Genomic DNA, 19,926 nt, shown 5'->3' with positions numbered 1-19,926 from the left:
ACCGCCTATGTGAAGTCATCGCCACTAGGACATTTGCTTGCGGATTGCTCTTGCTGTTAATGAGCACGGGCGCCTTTTTAATCAGAATAACAAAATATGAGCAATTTACACATTATTACACTGCCTTTTGTTTTTGTTTTCCTTTTTGTTGTTTGTGTGCCAAGGAGTCGCCGTGGCATTCTTAAAGGCGCGTCAGGACATTGAACCCGTGCCACTGACTCAGCAGCGCCAGACATGCGAGGCGGCCAGGATGAACTATTTATGTACTCCGCCCAGCTGAATGGTCGATTCAGGCAGCCATTCAGTCGGTTTTGCTCATGTGGCTGGCCCGAATCTTGGCGTTTATTAAAGTGCGAAAGCCGTAATTGAAGGGTCGGAAACGTTCGGAGAAAATATGAAAGATTGAGCGAAGTAGGACGCAGATAAGCCCTGTTCCACAGCTTCAAGGCATTGAAGATTATAGGGAATTCCTTCGAACTTCATGATGTTTTAATGAAGAATAAACAAAGCTGTTTTGACAGATATATTTAATATTTAAATTTAAATTTGATTTAAAATTATTTGATTATAATCACTTAATATGGTGACCTGACATCCCATTTTACTCATGGTTATGATTGGCTCTATTAATTGTAAAATCAATATGCATTCTAATATTTGGAAATAATACAAAAATTATAAAAAATATTTATTATAAGAGGCTAGACAGAGATATCCCGTTAGTTATTTAATAGAAAGTGCATTAAATCCCTGAAAGGGTGTTTAGGTCGAGGTCGTCACAGAGCCCGCATATTGTTTATTTAGTAAGGATATATCGAATGCGATGGATGTCGCTGCTCTTCAGCTGGCCGTCGGATGAGCGTGGCGAACATATGCCATATAGATATAGATATAGGTATATGGCAAATGCATATATGGAGCACTATATATAGCTGTGATATGAGCGGAACTGAAAAGAAAAGAACTGAGAAACTGAGGCGAACCGAGTTGGGATGTCGACGAGTTGAGTTGAGTTTTGTTGGGTTGAGTTCGACTGAGTGTCGCCAGCTAGGCGATGCCATGAAGTCGGTTCAAAAAACGCACTCTTACACACACACTCACGCACACTCATCGGATTGTTCGCATACACTCACGCACTCACGCTTATGAGTGGCGTGTAATCAAATAAATGATGAAAATGGAGCCAAGACGGAGAGCAAGATTCTTTACACGGAGAGAAAAAGTAGAAAAGAATTGGTTGTTTATCGGAGTGAAATCCTGGAAATTGTTGTTTCTTAAAACTCATGCGTTGAGTGCCAAAAAGTAGGCTATACTTTTTTCGATTAAAATAAAACTCGAAATTAAGAAATATTTTGTTTTGTTTCAGTGTAATGGTTTTATTCTTAGGGGGCTTAAGGGGGTGGAACTTTTTGATAGGAGAAAGGACAGAGTAGGGATGGCGGGTGGCAGGGTCACGGCACTGGACTGCACTGCGGTTGCATGCCCCAGCGGAAGTAGTCCGGAAAATATACAAACACACATAGAAAGTGAAGTGAAGTTAACTTATCTGCACGCGCACAACCACACACATTTGCATGTCGCCACGCACTAGCGTATATATAGATGTGAATATATCTGTCTGAAGGAGAAGGGCCAGTCGAGATATATACGTATATATGTTTCCACTGCCACTGACACTGAGACCGGGACAAAGACAGGGACAGTGACAAAATGGAAGGCAGTTAGAAAGAGAGAGCTAGAGCCCTAACAAACTGTTGCAAGTTTTCGCAAAATTCTAATTGGTACAACTATGGGAAATAGCAGAAGGAAGCGTTGTCATCCGCAGACTTTAGGGACTTTCAACTTTCGTGTTTGTATTTGTAATTGCTATTTGTGGCCGAGGTCTTTCTGCCACTCAAGGGGTAGTTTTCTAATGAATTCAGCACAGAAGAAAGAAAGCACAAAGAAATTTGGTCAGCGACAAGAACAGGTGTTTCCTGTTCTTTATGGGAAATGAAAATGATCACGGCATATGCATGATTCATGTCGAATTCGAAGAAATATCTCTTGAAAATATCTCTCTACAAATCCAAACACTTTTCCTGAATGTTTCCAAATACTGGCAGCTGAGATAATATACTATATATTGTCTTTAACAAATTCTATTTTCGGACATTTTATATGTCATCAGATTTTTTTTTACAGATTACTACTTACTTATTTAAAGTTTAAAAAACCCATTTCCTTTGGAAATGCTCTTGATAAGTTGAGCTTGAAATTTGTAATATTTCCTGTAGGGAATGGGAAATACTTATTCTTCTGAATCCCTGCAGCAATGCACAGATCTTATTTATGACGCCATTTAAGGCAATTTACACAATGCAGTTATATGTTTTATTACTCATTTTAAATTGATCCCTTGTGAGACGTCGCACCAAAATTCCTTAATATTCATCAAATTCCTCAATTTTCGGAATGCAATTAACGCAGTTTGCAGCTGATGGAAGTCATTCTGGGCATTTTCGTTGATTGTTTTATGGCTTCCTGGTAGGAGAGCCAGTTCCAAGTTTGAAATGCAACCCTCTCTGATCGGTGGAATCACTTTTATGGCACACTCAAGACTGGGAAGGGCAACCCCAAGTTTCTGACAAAAACAATCAGCCACTTAATAGGCTTATGACAATTCTTTGGAGCGCCAGTTGAATGCGCCAAGCGGTAACAGTCATAAGTATATACTCGTATAGTAGCAGTCAGATTGGATCGTATAATTTTTTAATGCCAACTCCATATGAGCGATAATCAGTATGAAAAAAAAAACAACAGGAACAGCGAGGGAGTAAATCGAGTCAGAAACCAACTTGGAACAGATTAAATTTGCCGCTATTAATTAGCCGACGACGATCTCCAGGCACATTAAGTCAATTCAAAGCTGCTGATTCAGTGTTATTCCAAAGGCTTGGGAGATTTTAATAAATTGAGCAGTTCACTTACGTTATTATCATTAACAATAACTGATATTTCCGCTGGAAACGTTGACACGACACCGATGCCCGTTTCTTACGAATAAATTAACATTCTTGTAAGCTAATTTGTCAATGAACGAATGCGACCCACTGACAAATGCCGCTTGACACTTGTAAAATGCGTTAATAAGACGCGGTCAGCTACTTGATCAGCTAACTGAAATGATTCGAGACTAGGAAAACCCTGAAACCATATTAAGTCAATGACTAACAGATTTATAGATATGTATAAACAATGAAGATAATAATAATACTGTTGATATATATATTTAAGTTAAAGAACGTGATTCACAGTTTATCAAAACAAAAACCAAAAAAAAATAAATAAAAAATATAATACGTGATATAGACCTTCAAAATGCAAAGCAGTATTATCAGAGACTTATTTCGTTTCTTTTTGGTTGATGAATAAATTAATTAAAGATAAAGAAGCAGTTAAGAAAACTTCAAATTAATTTAACTTAAGATAAATTTACAAAATTTTAATAAATGTCAAGCTCTTTCATCTCTTTACCCATAAAAACATTCCATTCAACTATTTATGTGAAATTCCTAGTTTTAATTAGAGTAATTTTCCATGAAAAAATTCCAATTTTCCACTACTGACTTTTAACCGAGAACAAATTTAATCCTGTGTGAAGTAAAAGGACTGTGTCGCCCCCTGCTGGCCAGTCATGCAACATGCTCATGCATTTACCTGGCTAAAAAAGCTTTTTATTAAATTTCGCTTTCAATACATAATGCTTGGTGGTGGGTGGAGATGCAGTCACTGCGGGCTTGCTTTCTATTTATTTTTTTAATTGTGTCACGTAGGGACCTATAGAAAAAACCCAGCTGCCTTTTTGGCTTTGCTTGCTGGTTGCCCAGAAGTAAAAAAAAAAGGCTAAAATAAACTACATCCGATACGTGTTTGTGTGCGTTTGTGTGTGTGTGTGTGTTTGTGTACTGCAACTCAACACGCATTGAAATGCAAGGAGCGGAAAAATTTTCGAGCCGAGCACAAGAACAAATAACGCCCAATTTGCATTGGCAAAAGAGCGGAATACAAAAACGTAACTCCGCTAATACCAAACAGAAGTTTATGCACTAAAAAATATATACAGAAAAAGGGGGAAATGGAGCTTTTGTAGGGATTTTACCGAAATCAGGATATCCTGTTTTGAAGTTTAAATTGACTGTTCAAAAAGTGTTAAATATTAAGATACTGAAATGAAATTTTTACGATGATAAAGACTATCCTTACCTTTTCAATATTCTGTAAATGTTTTCCACATCCTATATTAAACTAAAAATATTTTATGAAATATTCCGAATTAATATCCTACTTAATATTCTATAGTGGCTTCCTTATTATACCTCAATTTTTAAGCTGTACTAAAAATCAAAGAAAAAAGAGGAAAGTCGAGTTTTTAAATATTTCCAACTCAGCAATCCCATCTACCTTACAATTACGCGGCATCGAAATGAAAACGTGCTCGTTTCAGCTAATATACGTATACAAAGGAGAGTAAGTAGGAAGCGTTTTTCATTATTTATACGTTCGAATTAAATGCTTAATTAATGTACTGATAACACACACAAAAAGTTGCATCGAAAAGGAAGAACACTCAGCTGGGCGATAAGCCTGCAAGCAGAAGCATCAACAGAAGTCGACCGATTTCCATTGTTGTTGTTGTGTTATTCATTAATTTTATGTGCCATTGATTGATTTTTAATGTCATTTGGAAGGGGATGAGTAAAATATACAGAGATATAGAGAATGGGGGATTGAAGTGTTATCGTCTGGCCGACCCACGCAGCGTATGATTGATGTATTTATGTTGATTTTTTTTTCGCTTTCCGCTCACTTTTTTCCCGTTGTTTGCTGCATTTTATGCATCATTATGGCTGCGTACCCAAAAATATGAGACATTTGTTGTGCATACACAATTTTCTGACAGTCTGCCTGCCAGCCAGCGCTCAAACTCAATCTGCATGCACATTAGCCGATGGAACGCCAACGCGGATACAGCTGCGGTTGAGGACGCGGACTCCAGTGCGGACATCCGTACGGACAGTGAATCTCCACGCTTCTAAAAACTTTTAGCAACATACGTATATGCATTTTCACTGAACTGTCACCAATTTTGGTTTAGCAATTTCCATGATTCATGCACACAAAAAGGGCAAAAAAAATTTACAAAATTCTGGTAGATTTTCATCTAATAGACAGGAAATGTTTGCGAATCATTTTATTGATCATTTCTTGTAATCAAGAAAGTGTAAATGTAAGAGAATACTTGAACTTATCGTATCGTATCTTATATTTACGATACTACAAAATCTTACCTCTATATCTTAGATACTTACTCAAGGAAAAATATCTTTACTACGTTTGCTAACCAAATATTTTGGTACAGTGTCAAGTCCGTATGTGTAACTCCCACCAAAACACAAATCTAGCTAAAGTAGGACAATCATTGATTGGTTCAACTGACATACAGATAGGAGTATATATTTATGTTTTTAGCATTCGTGCATAACGCTGAAGTAAGTGCTGCGAAACCGAATAATGCATTATCGGAATTGCAGAATGGTTATTGTTATTGTGTGTTGAGAGTTTTCAGCTATATCTGCTTTGCATTTCACTTGCAAAGAAGAAGAAGAAGGATTGAAAGATATATACGGGGGGATGTGGTGAAAGGAGATGGATAGAGCGATCCGGACGTCCAGCCATTAGCAGAAAACACATGCATTCACACTCTAAAAACCGTATGCAGATTTGTTTCCAACGGTCTATAATGGCAGGAAGAATAAAAGCGCAATAAATCCAAGAGCTTGGCGATGGCAAAAGGTGGAAGTGCATAAATAAATATATATAGGTACGCGATGTATGTACATATGAGCCAAGCCAGAAATTCGTTTGGTGGAGTTCTAAGAGCTCCATGAGAGAGAAGAGCTGCGCAAAAGAAAAATATAAACAAAATATAAAACAATTGGATTGACCCAGATTCATTGCTGCCGTCTGTTCATTTCCCTTCCTTTTTTCTTAATTCTTTTTTTTTTTTTGGATTTGTGTTCGTAATAATTATCACATTTTTGTGCCCCAACGCGAGCTTTTGATTGCAGCAACAGAAATAACAACAAAAAAAAGGAACATCAACAATCGGGAGCATATAAAAACAATTTATTTTCGATTTATTTATTTTGGCTTGGCTTGATTTTTGGGGGGAGAGTTAAACCATTGAAATGCCGAAGAGCACGCGAGCTAACGGGAGTTGTTAAGTCCCAGCGTGGGGCAGGCACCCAAAAAAAAAAAAAGAACCCAAACGGAATGAAAAATCTTTGACATTTTGGCAGAAGGCAGAACGCAGAACGGCACAGTCTTGATTCCTTGACTTGATTTTAATGATGCACATGATGCTGCAGCTGCTTGGCCTGTCCTTTTCCGGAGAAATATCCAACCACTACTGACATCCAGCAAACAGCCAACAAGCAACAATGGCAATGACAACGCCTTTTTTGGGCGACATTTGTGCAGCGAGCAGGTTTCCTTTTAAGCGCTGAATGTGCCATCAATTATGCGGCATGTTGCCCGATCTGAGGCTATAGCTTCAGCATCCAGCTGCGGTTACAGCTTGAAAACTCGGCTGCAACTTCAAAGCCAAAGAAGGTACGAAAGGAACAACAAGATATGTAGGTGTTGCATCGCATGTGTCAGAGATTTGAGTACACAGAAAGAAATAACTAATAATTAATGTTAATAATTCCATAATTAATGAGTCAAAAATAATTACTAAGATAAAATCTTTAAGAAATCTGTAATGATGAGCATTTAAAAATTTCACTTTTTTGAGTCATCTCAACCCTCAGGTTTTTTTGACAGTGTTTTTTGTCTGCTTACCTGTTTGCCAGCAATCGTTTAAGCCCGGCTCTCTGAGTCAGCGACATTCCCTCGAAGCTCTTTCTCATTCCTGTCTCATCTGGGGTCTGAAGTGCACAAATATTGACCAACTCATTTAGCCGTTCGGGGGTTTTATTTTTCCGCTTAGCCACCTAATTTTGCCACACTCATCAGCGGCATTTTTGACGACTCCTCAGCTAATTTCATCAAACGGTAGTCGTCGGTGTTATGACCAAAAAAACTGGTTTTCAGCATTGCCACAAAATTTATGTACATATGCAGCGAGATGCTGACGATGGTAATCCAGGCTAGGCTAGTCAAAATAATAGCAGCTTGCAGCAGGTTTCTTGCCTTATTTACATACATAAGTCTAGTAAGACTAACTAACATAACAAAACTGGCGCCAAACCAGCAGTAGCTTTGCAGAAGATAATATCTTGTCTTAGACTATGTAAAATATTTTCAAATGGATTTGGGATTGCAGACATGGAAATTTTATTCCGAACGGATTGGATTTCGCGAAAGGGGAAAAAATGCTAAGATTGAACGATTGAAAAGGGGAAAAGTATTGCATATCATTAAGCTAAAGGGGAGGCATTTATGTTTTCACTACTTTAAGTTTAGAAGAGCAGTTAAACATCTTTAATGTAATTTATTTTTATTATGACTAAAATATTTCATTTACATCTAAATTTTCTAACATTTCTTATGATTTGTCGGCATTTGAGTAATTTGTCAGTTAAATATCTTCATAACATAAATTATATTCATATTTTTCCGATTTTTATTGCAATATTAATATAATTAATTTTTATTATAATTAAAGTATAAAATTTACATATAAATTTCCTAACATTTCTTACGATTAATTGTCGGTATTTGAGTAAACATTTTTCATTACCCTTCTACTCCAACTTACAAATGTGGTCTTAGCTTTAGTAGCCAAGCCACTGACCAAGGGAATAAAGTTGGTGGAAATACGGCTCCCCTCAATTGAATTATTAAACGAATTTATGCACTATCCCCTGGAAGTAGAAAGCTGACTCTAAACCGAGGGAGACGGAGGATTCCGACAATATATCATCGACCATATCGAGTTGCCATAATGTTCCGTCTGCAAATGGTCTTAATGTCACAAGTTAAAACCTTTTAGCCAAGCTAGTTATAGACTTTGTCTACAACTTTGTATACATAATTGGCTAGCCATATGCTGCAGCTATTCCAGAGATCTCGGATCTCAAGGCGCTGCATGGCATGTCCATCGTCCACACATCGATTTCTGTTTATTTAACTGTCATGCCAAGTCATTGAACGCAAACTTGGATGCTTTGTTTTTGAGCGGAACAGAGCGCCAGCAGAGTGCGTTGATATAAATAATGATTTATTTGTTTATTGCAAATTGCTCTCGGACACAAAGCGTAGTTAATCAAGAGTATGCAGTTCGCCTTGGAGTCCAGTCCCAGACTCTTTGCCATTTCCATTTCCATTTTTCCCATCTTTATTTTTTGTTGCTATTTACGCCTTTAGCCCGTCTCTTCTCTTCAGGGGATTGAAACCTATTGTCTGGAGGTGATTGGGGGCGGGTATGGAGTGATTGGGAACGAAATGATTGAGGTTAGTGTTGGTGGATAGTAAATGGGCGCCTTTGATGACTTGTTGCTCGGGCACGGCGACAAAGTAAACGCTCGAGCCTCGAGAACCTGGCGGCGGCTGGCAAGTGCCGAGTATATACCAGTATACGAGTATCTCATCACTTTCCCATAAACTCTATAGCCCCAGATGGGGCTGCCAGTGGGCCGTGGGCGGGGATATTGCAATTTACGTCCTGTGGTCTAATTAAAGTGCAAGCACAAACACAAACACCAGCGCCAACTCAACTTGTGGCAGGTTGAAAGACGGACCACGAGCCATTCGCCAGGCGCATTGAACGTTGCGTGTTTGCAGCTTTGCGGTCGGATCATTTGATGGACTACACAGTGAGAAAAATAATTATTAAATTAGAAGTTTCGAAGGAAAAACAAAGACATGTTTTATGAAAATCGGAAGGCCTCACCATCAGTGTCTTACAAAATAAATGAAATAAAATTAGGATTGGATAGAAAGATCTAACCCTTAACCACCCCTTTTCTTCCTATGCACTGGTGACGATGGAGCCAACAAAGCAACTTTCAATAATATAGTATCCAACCCTATCTCTCTGCTCTTTCCATTGGCTTCGTTGCTTTTCTTATCCCACATTAATCAATGTTGATTTCAATTAACCATCTCTTCACTTTGTCCGGCCCCGCCAAGGAAGAAGAGTGTGTGGGTGGGTTGGTGTGTGTGTGTGTGTCGTTTTTATTAAATGTTCTCAATGGTGGGCGTGGTCATCACTCGAGCCGCTAGCTGGCACATCCTTTTTATTAAAATTCGCAGTCTATAAATTGCCAAGGAGCTGCAGTGGGCTTGGATCGGGATGGTGTGGGATTGGCATGGGGCTGGGGAGGAGGATGATGGCGTATGACTCGCGCACATGTTTCAAAAGACGTGTGTGTCTGTATCCAAGACTTTTATGAGACAGCAACAGGAAATGCATGGAAATGTTCTGGGCTGGGCTCCCTAAAAGTGGGAACGTGTGTTTCTCGAAATGGAGCAGGTCAACCCAAAAGAATGTGGAAGTGCAAAGAGTTTATAAGTTACTCAAAATGGAAATCAAATATTGCTTAAAAAGGTTAACGTTTATCGTATAAAACTTCAGTTTGAATTCTTGATTTGATTTCATTGGCAATAGATGAACCCAATAAGGCCATTAACGTGATTGATTTAGGATCCATTTCACACACTCACTTGCAGTAAATTTGTTTGTGGCAAGGACCTGTTGTTCTGTCGACACATTTAGGTCCGTATCCTGGCAATTTGGCCTCGATTTCATGGTCTTTGTGGTTTCTCCATCTCCAGTTTCCTTCTACTTCTTTTTTGTCTTTCTTTTTCTGCCATTCCATTTCACAGAATTTGTGGCAGAATCTAAGGCTGTGTCCTTCTTGGCAGGCACAGAAAATGCATATGTTTCGAGGGGAAAGCGAAGTACAAATGGCTTAGATGGATGCGCTCGTTTGTTGCAGTTGCCTGTCATTTTTATAGGTTTGTTTGCCTGCCGATCCGGCGACATTTGTAGGTGGTTTTTATTAGCCGCTGTCGCATGTGGAGCACAGAGTTATTATTATGATTTGTTTTTGCGGCTTTCAGTGCCCCAGAATGGAGTATAAGATTCAAGGATTTTCAAATCTAGATCTAGATATATTGTAGAAGTCTCTATAGATTTGTTATAGCTTTCTAATTGAAAATTTACAACAAGTAATCTAATTAATATGCTCTCCCCTTTCCCTCTATCAATAAAGCAAGCTCTCCTCTCGAAGTTAATTGAATTAGACGCCCCGAATAAGCCCTTTATTTTTATTTCTGTTTGACCCGCTCTCTCGTATAATTATAATCCAATAAAATAATAAACATATCGCCTCTCGTTCATCGTTCAATTTACTTTCACACTTTCACCAGCAGCAGCAGGCGTTGGCGAGAAGTTTTCCTTGCGACACGCCAACTTAACTAAATTAAGCCCCACAATTATTGGATGGCAGTGGGGAAAAGCCATATATATATAGAGAGAGAGAACCCCTACCCCTCTTACCATTCGCACTTTTCTCAATTGTTTTTTCGATATTGCTTTTCGTTATTATATTTTGATAACATGATTTTGTTTACACGACAAATACTCACGTAGCAATGTTTTACTGTTATTGTTTTGATACGATGCTCACCTCTTTTCCCTCGCCGGGTTTTCCACTCGACTGGCGCTTTTCTATTAGTCAGAATCATGGCTTGGCCACGTACGTATAACCTCCTCCCACCTCCCACTACTACCGCTCTCCCATCCGATTTTCAAACACGTAGCCTGGGCCACAAATTTCCCATTAAAAACGCAAAAGGCCAATGCATAAATGATTGATACGAGACGGGGAGGGGTGTGCGGTAGCTCAACGGTTGTTTAAAAGCCCTGGTGGGGGGTCAAATGTGAGCATTTCCGTCGCTCGACGACTTGAGCAATTCATTCACATACCCATCCATCCAGCCATCCATTCATAACTACGAATTATAGTTTATTGTCGTCGTAAAATGTTCGGTTCTCTGCCATTTGGCACACCTTTCCTAAGTACTGTTTACAGTCCGCAGAAAGCCTTCGATTAGCCAAATTGACTAGTTGCGTTCATTCGGAAAGGAAACTCTGGCTTCACCAATAATTCCCTCCATTATCCAGCCCCAGCTCCTTCTCGATGGACATGTCTTCCATTCATTAAGAAACTTGAGGCGTCTGCCGTTGTCTCCGCTGGCCAGACATTCGGCTTCCGCTCTGTGCCACATTATTCTTATCCCCACCCACAGAGTGTACAGGCGGGATTGCCTAAAGAGAACTTGGTTTATTGTGCTATGAAAATGTATAATTTTAAACAAAATTATTGTTGAAGTATGTTTATACTTTCCAAAATAAAAGTTTTAAAATTAAGTAGAAATTTTCAAAAAAAATCCAGACTACTATTAAAAGCAAAGCCCGTCTTATAGAGTTTAACTTGTACTTGGATTTTGTCTTTGCATTTCAACATACATATATTAATTGATATTGTTTTCGTGTAGCTGAGAAAAAGAGAGGGGGTTCGCCAGAGAGAGGGGGGTGACAAAGACAGTGGCGGAGAGACAGAGAGCTCTCCTAGCTGTGGGGGATCGTTATGTGAATTTCAATTTGCTAGTGTGGGCTTTCTTACGTTACTTGGCGTTACGTATGGGGCCAGTATATGGCTGAGCTGTGCTGACGCGTTCCGAGCAACGTGACAAACCAAACCAACCAAAGGAGGGTCTAAGCCAACTTTTTTTTTTGTTGTAGTGACGCACATTTGGTTGGAATCTGTGCTAACCTGGGGTCAGCATCTGGTTTATGCTGCACCTGCCCAGCCCTCTCCCATGGAAGAACCAATGTTGGGTTTATTTCCATTGCTTGTGCTCGTCCTTCGGCGTCCTTTATTGCGGACCTGATGCACTTGCAACGCTGCGGGAGTTACGTAAAAAAAATAATAAATAAAATGGCAGAAGCATACGAAATGCTGCTTTGGGCCATTCTTCTGTTATTTCAGCCAGGAAAGTTTCCTTCGGTTAAAACTACAACATGTGGTTACTTTAGTGTTTCATTTTGTGGCCTTTTAAATGTCGCATTCAGGAGGAAAAAGTCACAAAAGTGGAAACAAATCTGTGGATTCACTTGGCAATCAAGCTCTGTTTGTTTTTATACGCCTTTGAGAGGAAACAATTAAAAGCGTAAGGGAGTTCTAAAAAGTGTAGAACCAAATGAAAGTAGTAAAACAAACAACTTTCCTTTTGCCATAAGTTCAGCAAATAATTTCTTTAAAGCCCACCCAGGCCCAAATACAAAATCAAACCTAATTTGTGCATTTGTATGCATCGCACATTGGCTATTTTTCAGCACCTAAACACGATGTAGATGGGCCATTCATCATTTGAAATAAATCCCAACTAATCGCCACACATCACGTTGCCTTTGTAAGAATACCAATACCAAATACCCAATACCCACTACCAATCTAGCCGCAACTTTTGGCTAACGATTCTTTTCATGAAATTTGCAAATCGTTTGGCCATTCAAAAGTTTGTATTCTCTATTCTCTTTCTTTTTTTTTTATTGGTGCACACTTTTTAAGCGACTCACAATAACAAGTAAGGCAAAAATCGAAAAAGTTCGGTGCGAGAGGGGGGGTTGAACGTGGTGCGAGTGTGACAATTTTCTCATATGTTGGGGAAAATGAAAGAGAAAATTTAATTTGCAGGTCACGTAATTTGCTGGTGTATGTGTCAAGTTTGCTCTGCGTGCCAATGTGTGTGTGTGTGTGTGGGCATGTGTATGTGTGTCTGTGTACTTTAGTTAATAAATATGCGCGCACGCGATGTAAAAATATGTAAATCCAGAGGCAACACACACATATGGCCACTGAATCGAGGAGTCGATATTCGAGTTGGGGTTCTATTTGTTTTTCTGTTTTCGCACTTTACAGTTATGACCCAGTACATACATACATAGCTCTTATATGATATGTATGTAAATACTTTGGGTCTGTATGGAATTCCCTAGGGAATACTGACATTGGATAGGGGGAATGCATATAAGTCGAAATAATGTAATCCCAAAGATAAACTTCAAAGCGTGCTTGGCCTGGAAAAATGCGAAGATCATACTACAAAATAATAAATAAATAGAAAGTTTAAGATAAATTTATCAAATGCCAAGCTAAATCTAAAAATCTAAAGATCGAAGATATATAAGTTTAATGAACTCCATAGACTTATGTGTAAAATATCCTAAAATGCCTTCAGAATCTTTAAGAACCTGGCAGATGGCAGCCTAGAAGGCAGCTTTATGATTTCGGCCAGGAGATATGGAAATGGCTTACATCCCTGCCAAGCTTTCTTCCTTCGAGCACTTCTCCATCAACGTTTCCTTGCACTTTTTTCTGTGGCATACTTTTTGGGTTATTAATGTTAAAGTTTTTGTTGCTGTTTCTGTATTGTTGTTGCTGTTCTTGTTGCCGCCCGCCATCCTATCTGGCGTTGCTTTTATCATTAACTTTATGCAAAAAGTTTTGGTCCTGTTTCATTTTTTTTTTTTTTTTTCGAATGGGATGGGATGGGTTTGTTTTTTTTATATATTTTTTTTTTTTCGTTGATGCTGGCAGGCAGCATCATTTGCAAAACGACAAATAGTTTGGCTCACCGAACTGGCCATATGGCAGACAGGGCCATTGTTGAGATACCCGTTCCTTTGGCACACTTCCCTAATGTATCTATCCATCTCTCCTTGCAGTACAATTACCTCATGCAGTTTGATTATCTGCCCAAGTCGGACCTGGAAACGGGTGCTCTGCGCACCGAGAAGCAGCTGATAGATGCAATCCGGAGTCTCCAGGTAAGAGCCATTCCCTTCATGCCATACCATACCATGCCATGCCATCTATGCCATGCCATCCCACTCCATTGCATCGCATCTATTATGCACAATTTCACAACTAACATTACCGTCTGCAGACTTTTGGCAACATTCCAGTTACGGGCCAAATCGACTCGGCAACGGCCCGGCTAATACAGCAACCTCGATGCGGCGTGGGCGACAAGAATTCCGCTTACAGTTTCTCACCAGATAATCTGGATCATGGCAGCATGGGCTTTAGAGCACGGGTGCGGCGTTACGTTCTACAGGGACCCAAGTGGTCAAAAACGGCTCTAACATGGAGGTAAGTCGCATCATTTTAAGCATAGCATGCCAAGGAACAGGTCTGTTCCATGCTAGGATTAACAATTATAGCTTTCATATAGAAAAACGGATATTTCATGCTTACAGTAAAACATTTTAGAAATGTGTTAAGGAATTTTGAAATTCAGATTAAAGTGTTTTCGGAATTATCTCTTGAATTTCACCCTAACGAAATCAGTTCCTTAACCTTACCGTTGCCCTGCTAATTTCGACGACTTTTATGCAGTTTCAATGCTCCTTGGCATACCATCATTATGCATCACCCTGGGCAACCCCCCATCGACTGGCTTTCCATTCCCTCCTGCGGATGTTCATTTCAATTAAACTGCATGCAGTTCATTAATTTTGCAACGTTCATTTAGATGCGAATTTATAATTTTACAAGGAGCTGTAAGGCAGTAGTGGAGAGTTCTCCTGTTTCTGACAATCCTGATTCCGCCTCTCTGTTTTTTTTTTGTACCCCCGTTGTCCTGTGCATACGCGCTGTCAATTAATTCAAAACTCAAACGTTGCGTAGCTTGTTAATTTTTATTACGGCCATTGCACTCGCCCCCAGAATGGTATTGCATAATTTGATGCCAGAGAGTTTGTTTTTATTTTTATGTAAAACAATTCAGTACCAGAACCTTAGTTGGCTTCTGTTGTTTTGTTGTTCCCGGTTGTTGGGCAAGATGACCCGCTGCGTAGGAAAAACTTAAAAAGGTTGGGGTGGTTGCCTTTCATTAAACACTTTGCGCCAAATTGAATTTTATGATGAGCCGAAACGAAGGCGCTCTGATTGCAGCTGTCACTTTTAGTGTTGTGTTTGATTTTTAATGCGCAGCTGCATAATTGCGCTTGAAATATTAAACGAGGGATAGCAGTAGTTGGTAGCTGTAGAGGAGTCTATCTCATTAGGAAATTTTCCAATTAAATTTGCATAGCTTCGAGGAGTTGGTCTTTCGCCAGCGCGTTGCATACTTTCGGGCTGAGCTTGAAAAGTTGAAAGCTCATCGCCACATTGCACATACGCCATGGTGGCACTTTAAGCTGCTACTGTTGCTGCCGCTGCTGCTGCTGCTGGTGCTGGTTTCCCTCCATTCGGTTCATTGGGGTTCATGCAGCGATAGCTATTTAATTATTTCTTGTGTCGTCTACCCTTAATTGGCCATTAAGTGGCAAGCGACCAAAAGGGGCAGAAACGGCAGGACAATATTGCGACTAAATTAAAGCATTACGCAGCTTCCAGGATCCCCCGGTTACCCGGATCACAGCGGTGGTTGTTCGCATCAAATTGAGTTTACATGAAATATACATATACCGATGAAGTTGACCCGCCTCAGGCGATCTGGATATCAATATGTATTGACCCGCTTTTGGCCTAGCTGCATGTGTTCTCCTTAATTGCAGCACAAAGCGAAAATGAGGAGACGGAATGAAAGCTGGGTGGCCTTGTGTGTTTGGCTGCTTGTATGAGTGTATTTGTGTGTGTGTGTTAGCAAGTGTTTTTCCATTTCCGCTCAGCATGGAAATTGTGGGACGGAAGTCGTTCTTAGCAGTTTTGTACTCATTTTGTTTTCACCGCATTTTCGCGAGAACACACAATGACAACATCCTGCCACAAAGTTGTCGCCATCTCAGAATTCCTTCAGATATTAACTGTTGGAATTGCTGTTGCATGCACTTAGAAAAAACTAACTAAGAAAGTAACTTTAATATCAATTCAAAGAAATACAAAAACAAATTCTGATTAAAAACTCAGAATGGAAAGTAATATGTAAAGACCATTAGTTTAGTCATAATACTTCTTGACATTAGCAATACCAAAAGCTATCATAATACAGATTTTTTATTTGGGTATCAGTGCATCTACAAATCAACTGACAGTAGCAGCTTCAGCTACAGCGGAAGTGACCAAAAACTTGCACTTTGGGCAAATGTTTAAACTAAATTGGCAATTGTCCTGCAGGAGAATAGGGGGAGATTCGTTGTTTGGCAATGGAAATAGTCGTAATGTGGCATTTACTTGGCTGCAAATGAAGCTTTCACGCTTTGACCATTGTGAAGTGTTTACTCACTTTTCCTCTAACTTAAATCTGTCTTAATTAAGTCAGTTATGCAGTCGGGCTTGGCTCCCAAAGTCAACTTGTCAATTGGCAATTGAATGGAGCAAAAATTCTCTTTTTTCTTCATTCACTCTGTTTAAGCTTCCATTTTTCATTTTTCATTTTCAATTTCTCTCTTAATGCATCGGCAAACAATTGTCCAAGCTGGGAAAAGTGTCAATAAAAGGAAAACTGGTCTTCGCACCTGTTGCTTTTCCCAGTTACCTTTTGTTCTAGCTTTAAGTGGTCTTCATTCCATTTTTTGTTTTAGAAAGGCTGGGAAAATTGTTTGAAAAATTCTTGAAGTTTTGCAAAGGGACGAAAGTTTGCCGGAGTGGCGGAGAATTTTTTCCTAATTGAGGGTGTTTCATTTTGGCCACTTTTCGCCTGTTTCCCAGCTTTCTCTCTATTAGCAGCAACAATGTGGTCAAGGGCTGGCCATTAATTGCCCCTTTTTGTGGCATTAATAAACCGCAGCGAATGTGCATTGCGCACTTGCTGGGCATTTGTTAGATTTTTAATAACATTAATAAAGTGCACAATGAAGTCAAAGGAGCAGAACGCACAGAGCCCTTAACACGCACATTCTTGCGTCTGCGTTTATGCTTATTAGCGTGCATGCGAGCCATTAATACGACGCACTGAGAGAAAAATGGAAAATAAAAAAAAGGGGACGAGCACGTGGGCCAACCTTTTAGCTGGGACTGCTTCTGCTGCTGGTATAAAGAGAAGACGTGGACGGATGCCTTGTGGCAAACGTCATAAAAACTATGCTCCGCTCGGCAAAATATCGAGGAGACAAGGACCATCCCAAAAGCGCCATCTTGTTGTCCATGTTACAATGATAAAAAGTAATTTTATGACGGCCACTCGCACGCCCACAAAAGAAAAGGACCGGATCCTTGGACCAGAATGCAGCTCCACCTCGAGTTGCACTCATTGTCCTTGGCCCGTTTGGTGTCCCTGCTCCTGATGGCAAAGCTTTTAACCGAACGATGTAACCGGAAACTCCCGGGCAAACTCCAGATCAAGTTTGGATCAAAGCTTAAAGAGCTCCATCTTTCAAGAGAAATATTTTAAAGTTTTAAATTTTATTTTAACATATTAGTGAAAGAATTAGATTTAAACGCTATTTGCAACATCTGTGGCAAGTAAAAGTCATCAAGAAAAACTCAGATGGGAAGGGATAGGGAAAATAGTTTGGCAAAAATCAATTTCGGATGACTACAAAATAATAACCAAATTTGGTGGTCAACTGACCGCCAAATGGAAGATATTAACTTACCCCATTTATGTTGCATCTCCACTTTGCCACATTTATCCCTCTTATATTCCCTTTATTTATAACCTATTTTTTTACGATTTTTAATTTGCATAAAATAATTTGCTGATCAACACCAGCGAGCGTTTTTCTCATCATAATTTATTCGCCAGCCGAAGTAAATCACACGCACCAGGCTGAAAGAGATGCCAGCTACAGAGTGCGAAAGAGAGGGGAGAGAAGAGAGAGAGAGAGAGAAAGAGAGAGGGACATTTAATGCCGCAAACAGAACATGGCAATAGTTTTACGCTGCTTCAGCTTCTGTTGCTGTTGCTGTTTATTTTGCAGCAGTCATTTGCAGAGTTGCCTTTACTGCACTTTGTCCTTTCATCCTTCTCATCCTCATCGTCGTCCTTGTCCGCCGCCACTGTCCTCCTCCTGACATTCCTCAGTCTCCTCAGTCTGATGTCCGTCGTCCGTCGTTGTGCATTTTTTCGGGGGGCGGCCAGGGCTAATGGGCGTCCATTGGCCATAGTTTTCTGACTTTTCGTATGCTGTCAAGTGCTCGGCACTCGAAATTATTATCTGCCATTAATCATGGCCATAATGTTTGCCAGCTATAAAACGGAGCAAGTGCAGCCAGAACAGCACTGCAACAAGAACCGGACTGTACCCAGTAACAACTACTGGCAGTAAGCAACTGGCAGAGGGCGGCTTTAAGGAACTTCCCTAATGGAATATTATAAGTACGAGCTGAGCTATTTGGCTAGGAACCAGTTGGTTTATTGGGAAGGCTTTTCAGGAGGTGAATTTGAAAGGAGAAAATTCGAAATTTCAAGCAACAACTTTACAGAGAGTAAAAGTACTTTTCCTAATAATACATAAGCATAAGTGTACATATATAAAATTTATAGTCAGTTAAGAACAGTTTAAAAGTTCCTATAACTTTACAATCTTCCCTCCAACTGGTCAGTTATAATTTCGTGCATTGCTTTATTACTGTGACAATTATTTTAACTGCTGGAGATTTTTATTATGATATTTTTTCATAGAATTTCGTATCTGTGTGTTTTTTAAGTCATTTGCCACTTGTCTGGGGCGATTTTTATGGGGCAAAAAAAAAAGAGTGAATAAACCAAAAACAAAAAGGTGGCCTCAAAGAAACAAAAGTGCCGCGTACAGTAGGGAACAAAAGCTCCTTGAGGTAAAAGCTAGGAAGTATTGTAAACTAAGCTCGTGCATAAATAAAATCCTCAATTTGGGTTCATATTAAAATAGACATTTTGTGCTGAGCTCAGACGGAGCTCAAGGAAACTGTGTCAACATCTGTCTGTGTGCGGGCAGTGTCTGTGAAAGGATTGCACTAACACACACTCGTTCGCACACACAAACACCCGCTCACCGTGATATATGCCAAATTTATGATGTGGCATATTTTCTTATGCTGGCTTGGGCCATTGAATTTTGCATGAACTTTGATAGCATATAGGTTAGGGTCTCCATTCTCTCAGCTTACACAGATATATACTCACGTACATGCAGTATATCCTCTCCTTTGTCTTAGCGATTACTCCTTGAGTCGGCAATCCGATACCGCACAAGGTGTAGCATTTCAAAATTTAATAACCAAGTGGGTTGCAGGAATTGCCACCGCACAAATGCCTATAAGTCCCTCGCTTCCTGTTCGAGATGCGGGCAACCCGAATTCGAGCCATCGACTAGAGGATTGGGCTACTGAGGGACGCAATCCATTGAAAACCCATTTGCCAACCGCCCGCTGACACAGCCGCAACAACAGCAGCTGTTAGAGGGACGGAGGAAAGGGAGATATGGTGATTGCGGGGAGAGCGGATGGACGAGCGGTCCACTTCTTTGTACGTGTCAATTCTGGGAGCAAAGACTGGTTTATGCACAATTATAAACAGTTTCCGATTTTACTAATTGATGTCTTGATCAAATTTCTAATTTAGTATCTTATAATGCATTTTACATCTTCAATATTATTGGTTATTAAATAAACAATTCGAACGACATAAGTAATTTTCCTCAGTGTAATGGGCAGGGACTGTGTTTTTCCGCTGGCTACTAGTCAGTCAGGCTGGGCATTTGGTTTTTGTGCCACATCAGTCACTGCACCACAGAAACATCAGGAGCAGCACAAACACACATCCGCTATGGCAGAACGTCCTTTTTGGGCAACTTAACACTCGCAGGCTGTCGCTTACCCATCTAGCCACCCAAAAAGGCATCCAAAATATCACCCTAAGCCACCCACTCAGCTGCACAGAAACCGTTAGTGCATCAGTTTTGTGTGCTAATTTAGCATCTAATTTTCCATGGACAGCAAATGA

General features: G+C 39.9%; 1 protein-coding gene across 1 annotated transcript in view; it reads left to right on the top strand.

Annotated features, from left to right (window-relative positions):
- The window catches only part of LOC108104792 (matrix metalloproteinase-2), a 75,402-nt gene that overhangs the window by 2,204 nt on the left and 53,272 nt on the right, over nt 1–19,926 (top strand). Inside the window, exons 2-3 of the mRNA XM_017211055.2 lie at nt 13,784–13,885; nt 14,005–14,210. Coding sequence (XP_017066544.1) covers nt 13,784–13,885; nt 14,005–14,210 — 308 coding nt within the window. The remainder of the gene's footprint in view (nt 1–13,783; nt 13,886–14,004; nt 14,211–19,926) is intronic.

The sequence above is a fragment of the Drosophila eugracilis genome, unplaced genomic scaffold, assembly GCF_018153835.1.
Source record: "Drosophila eugracilis isolate 14026-0451.02 unplaced genomic scaffold, ASM1815383v1 contig_1765, whole genome shotgun sequence".
NCBI lineage: Eukaryota > Metazoa > Arthropoda > Insecta > Diptera > Drosophilidae > Drosophila > Drosophila eugracilis.
This window is presented reverse-complemented; position numbering and strand designations above follow the sequence as displayed.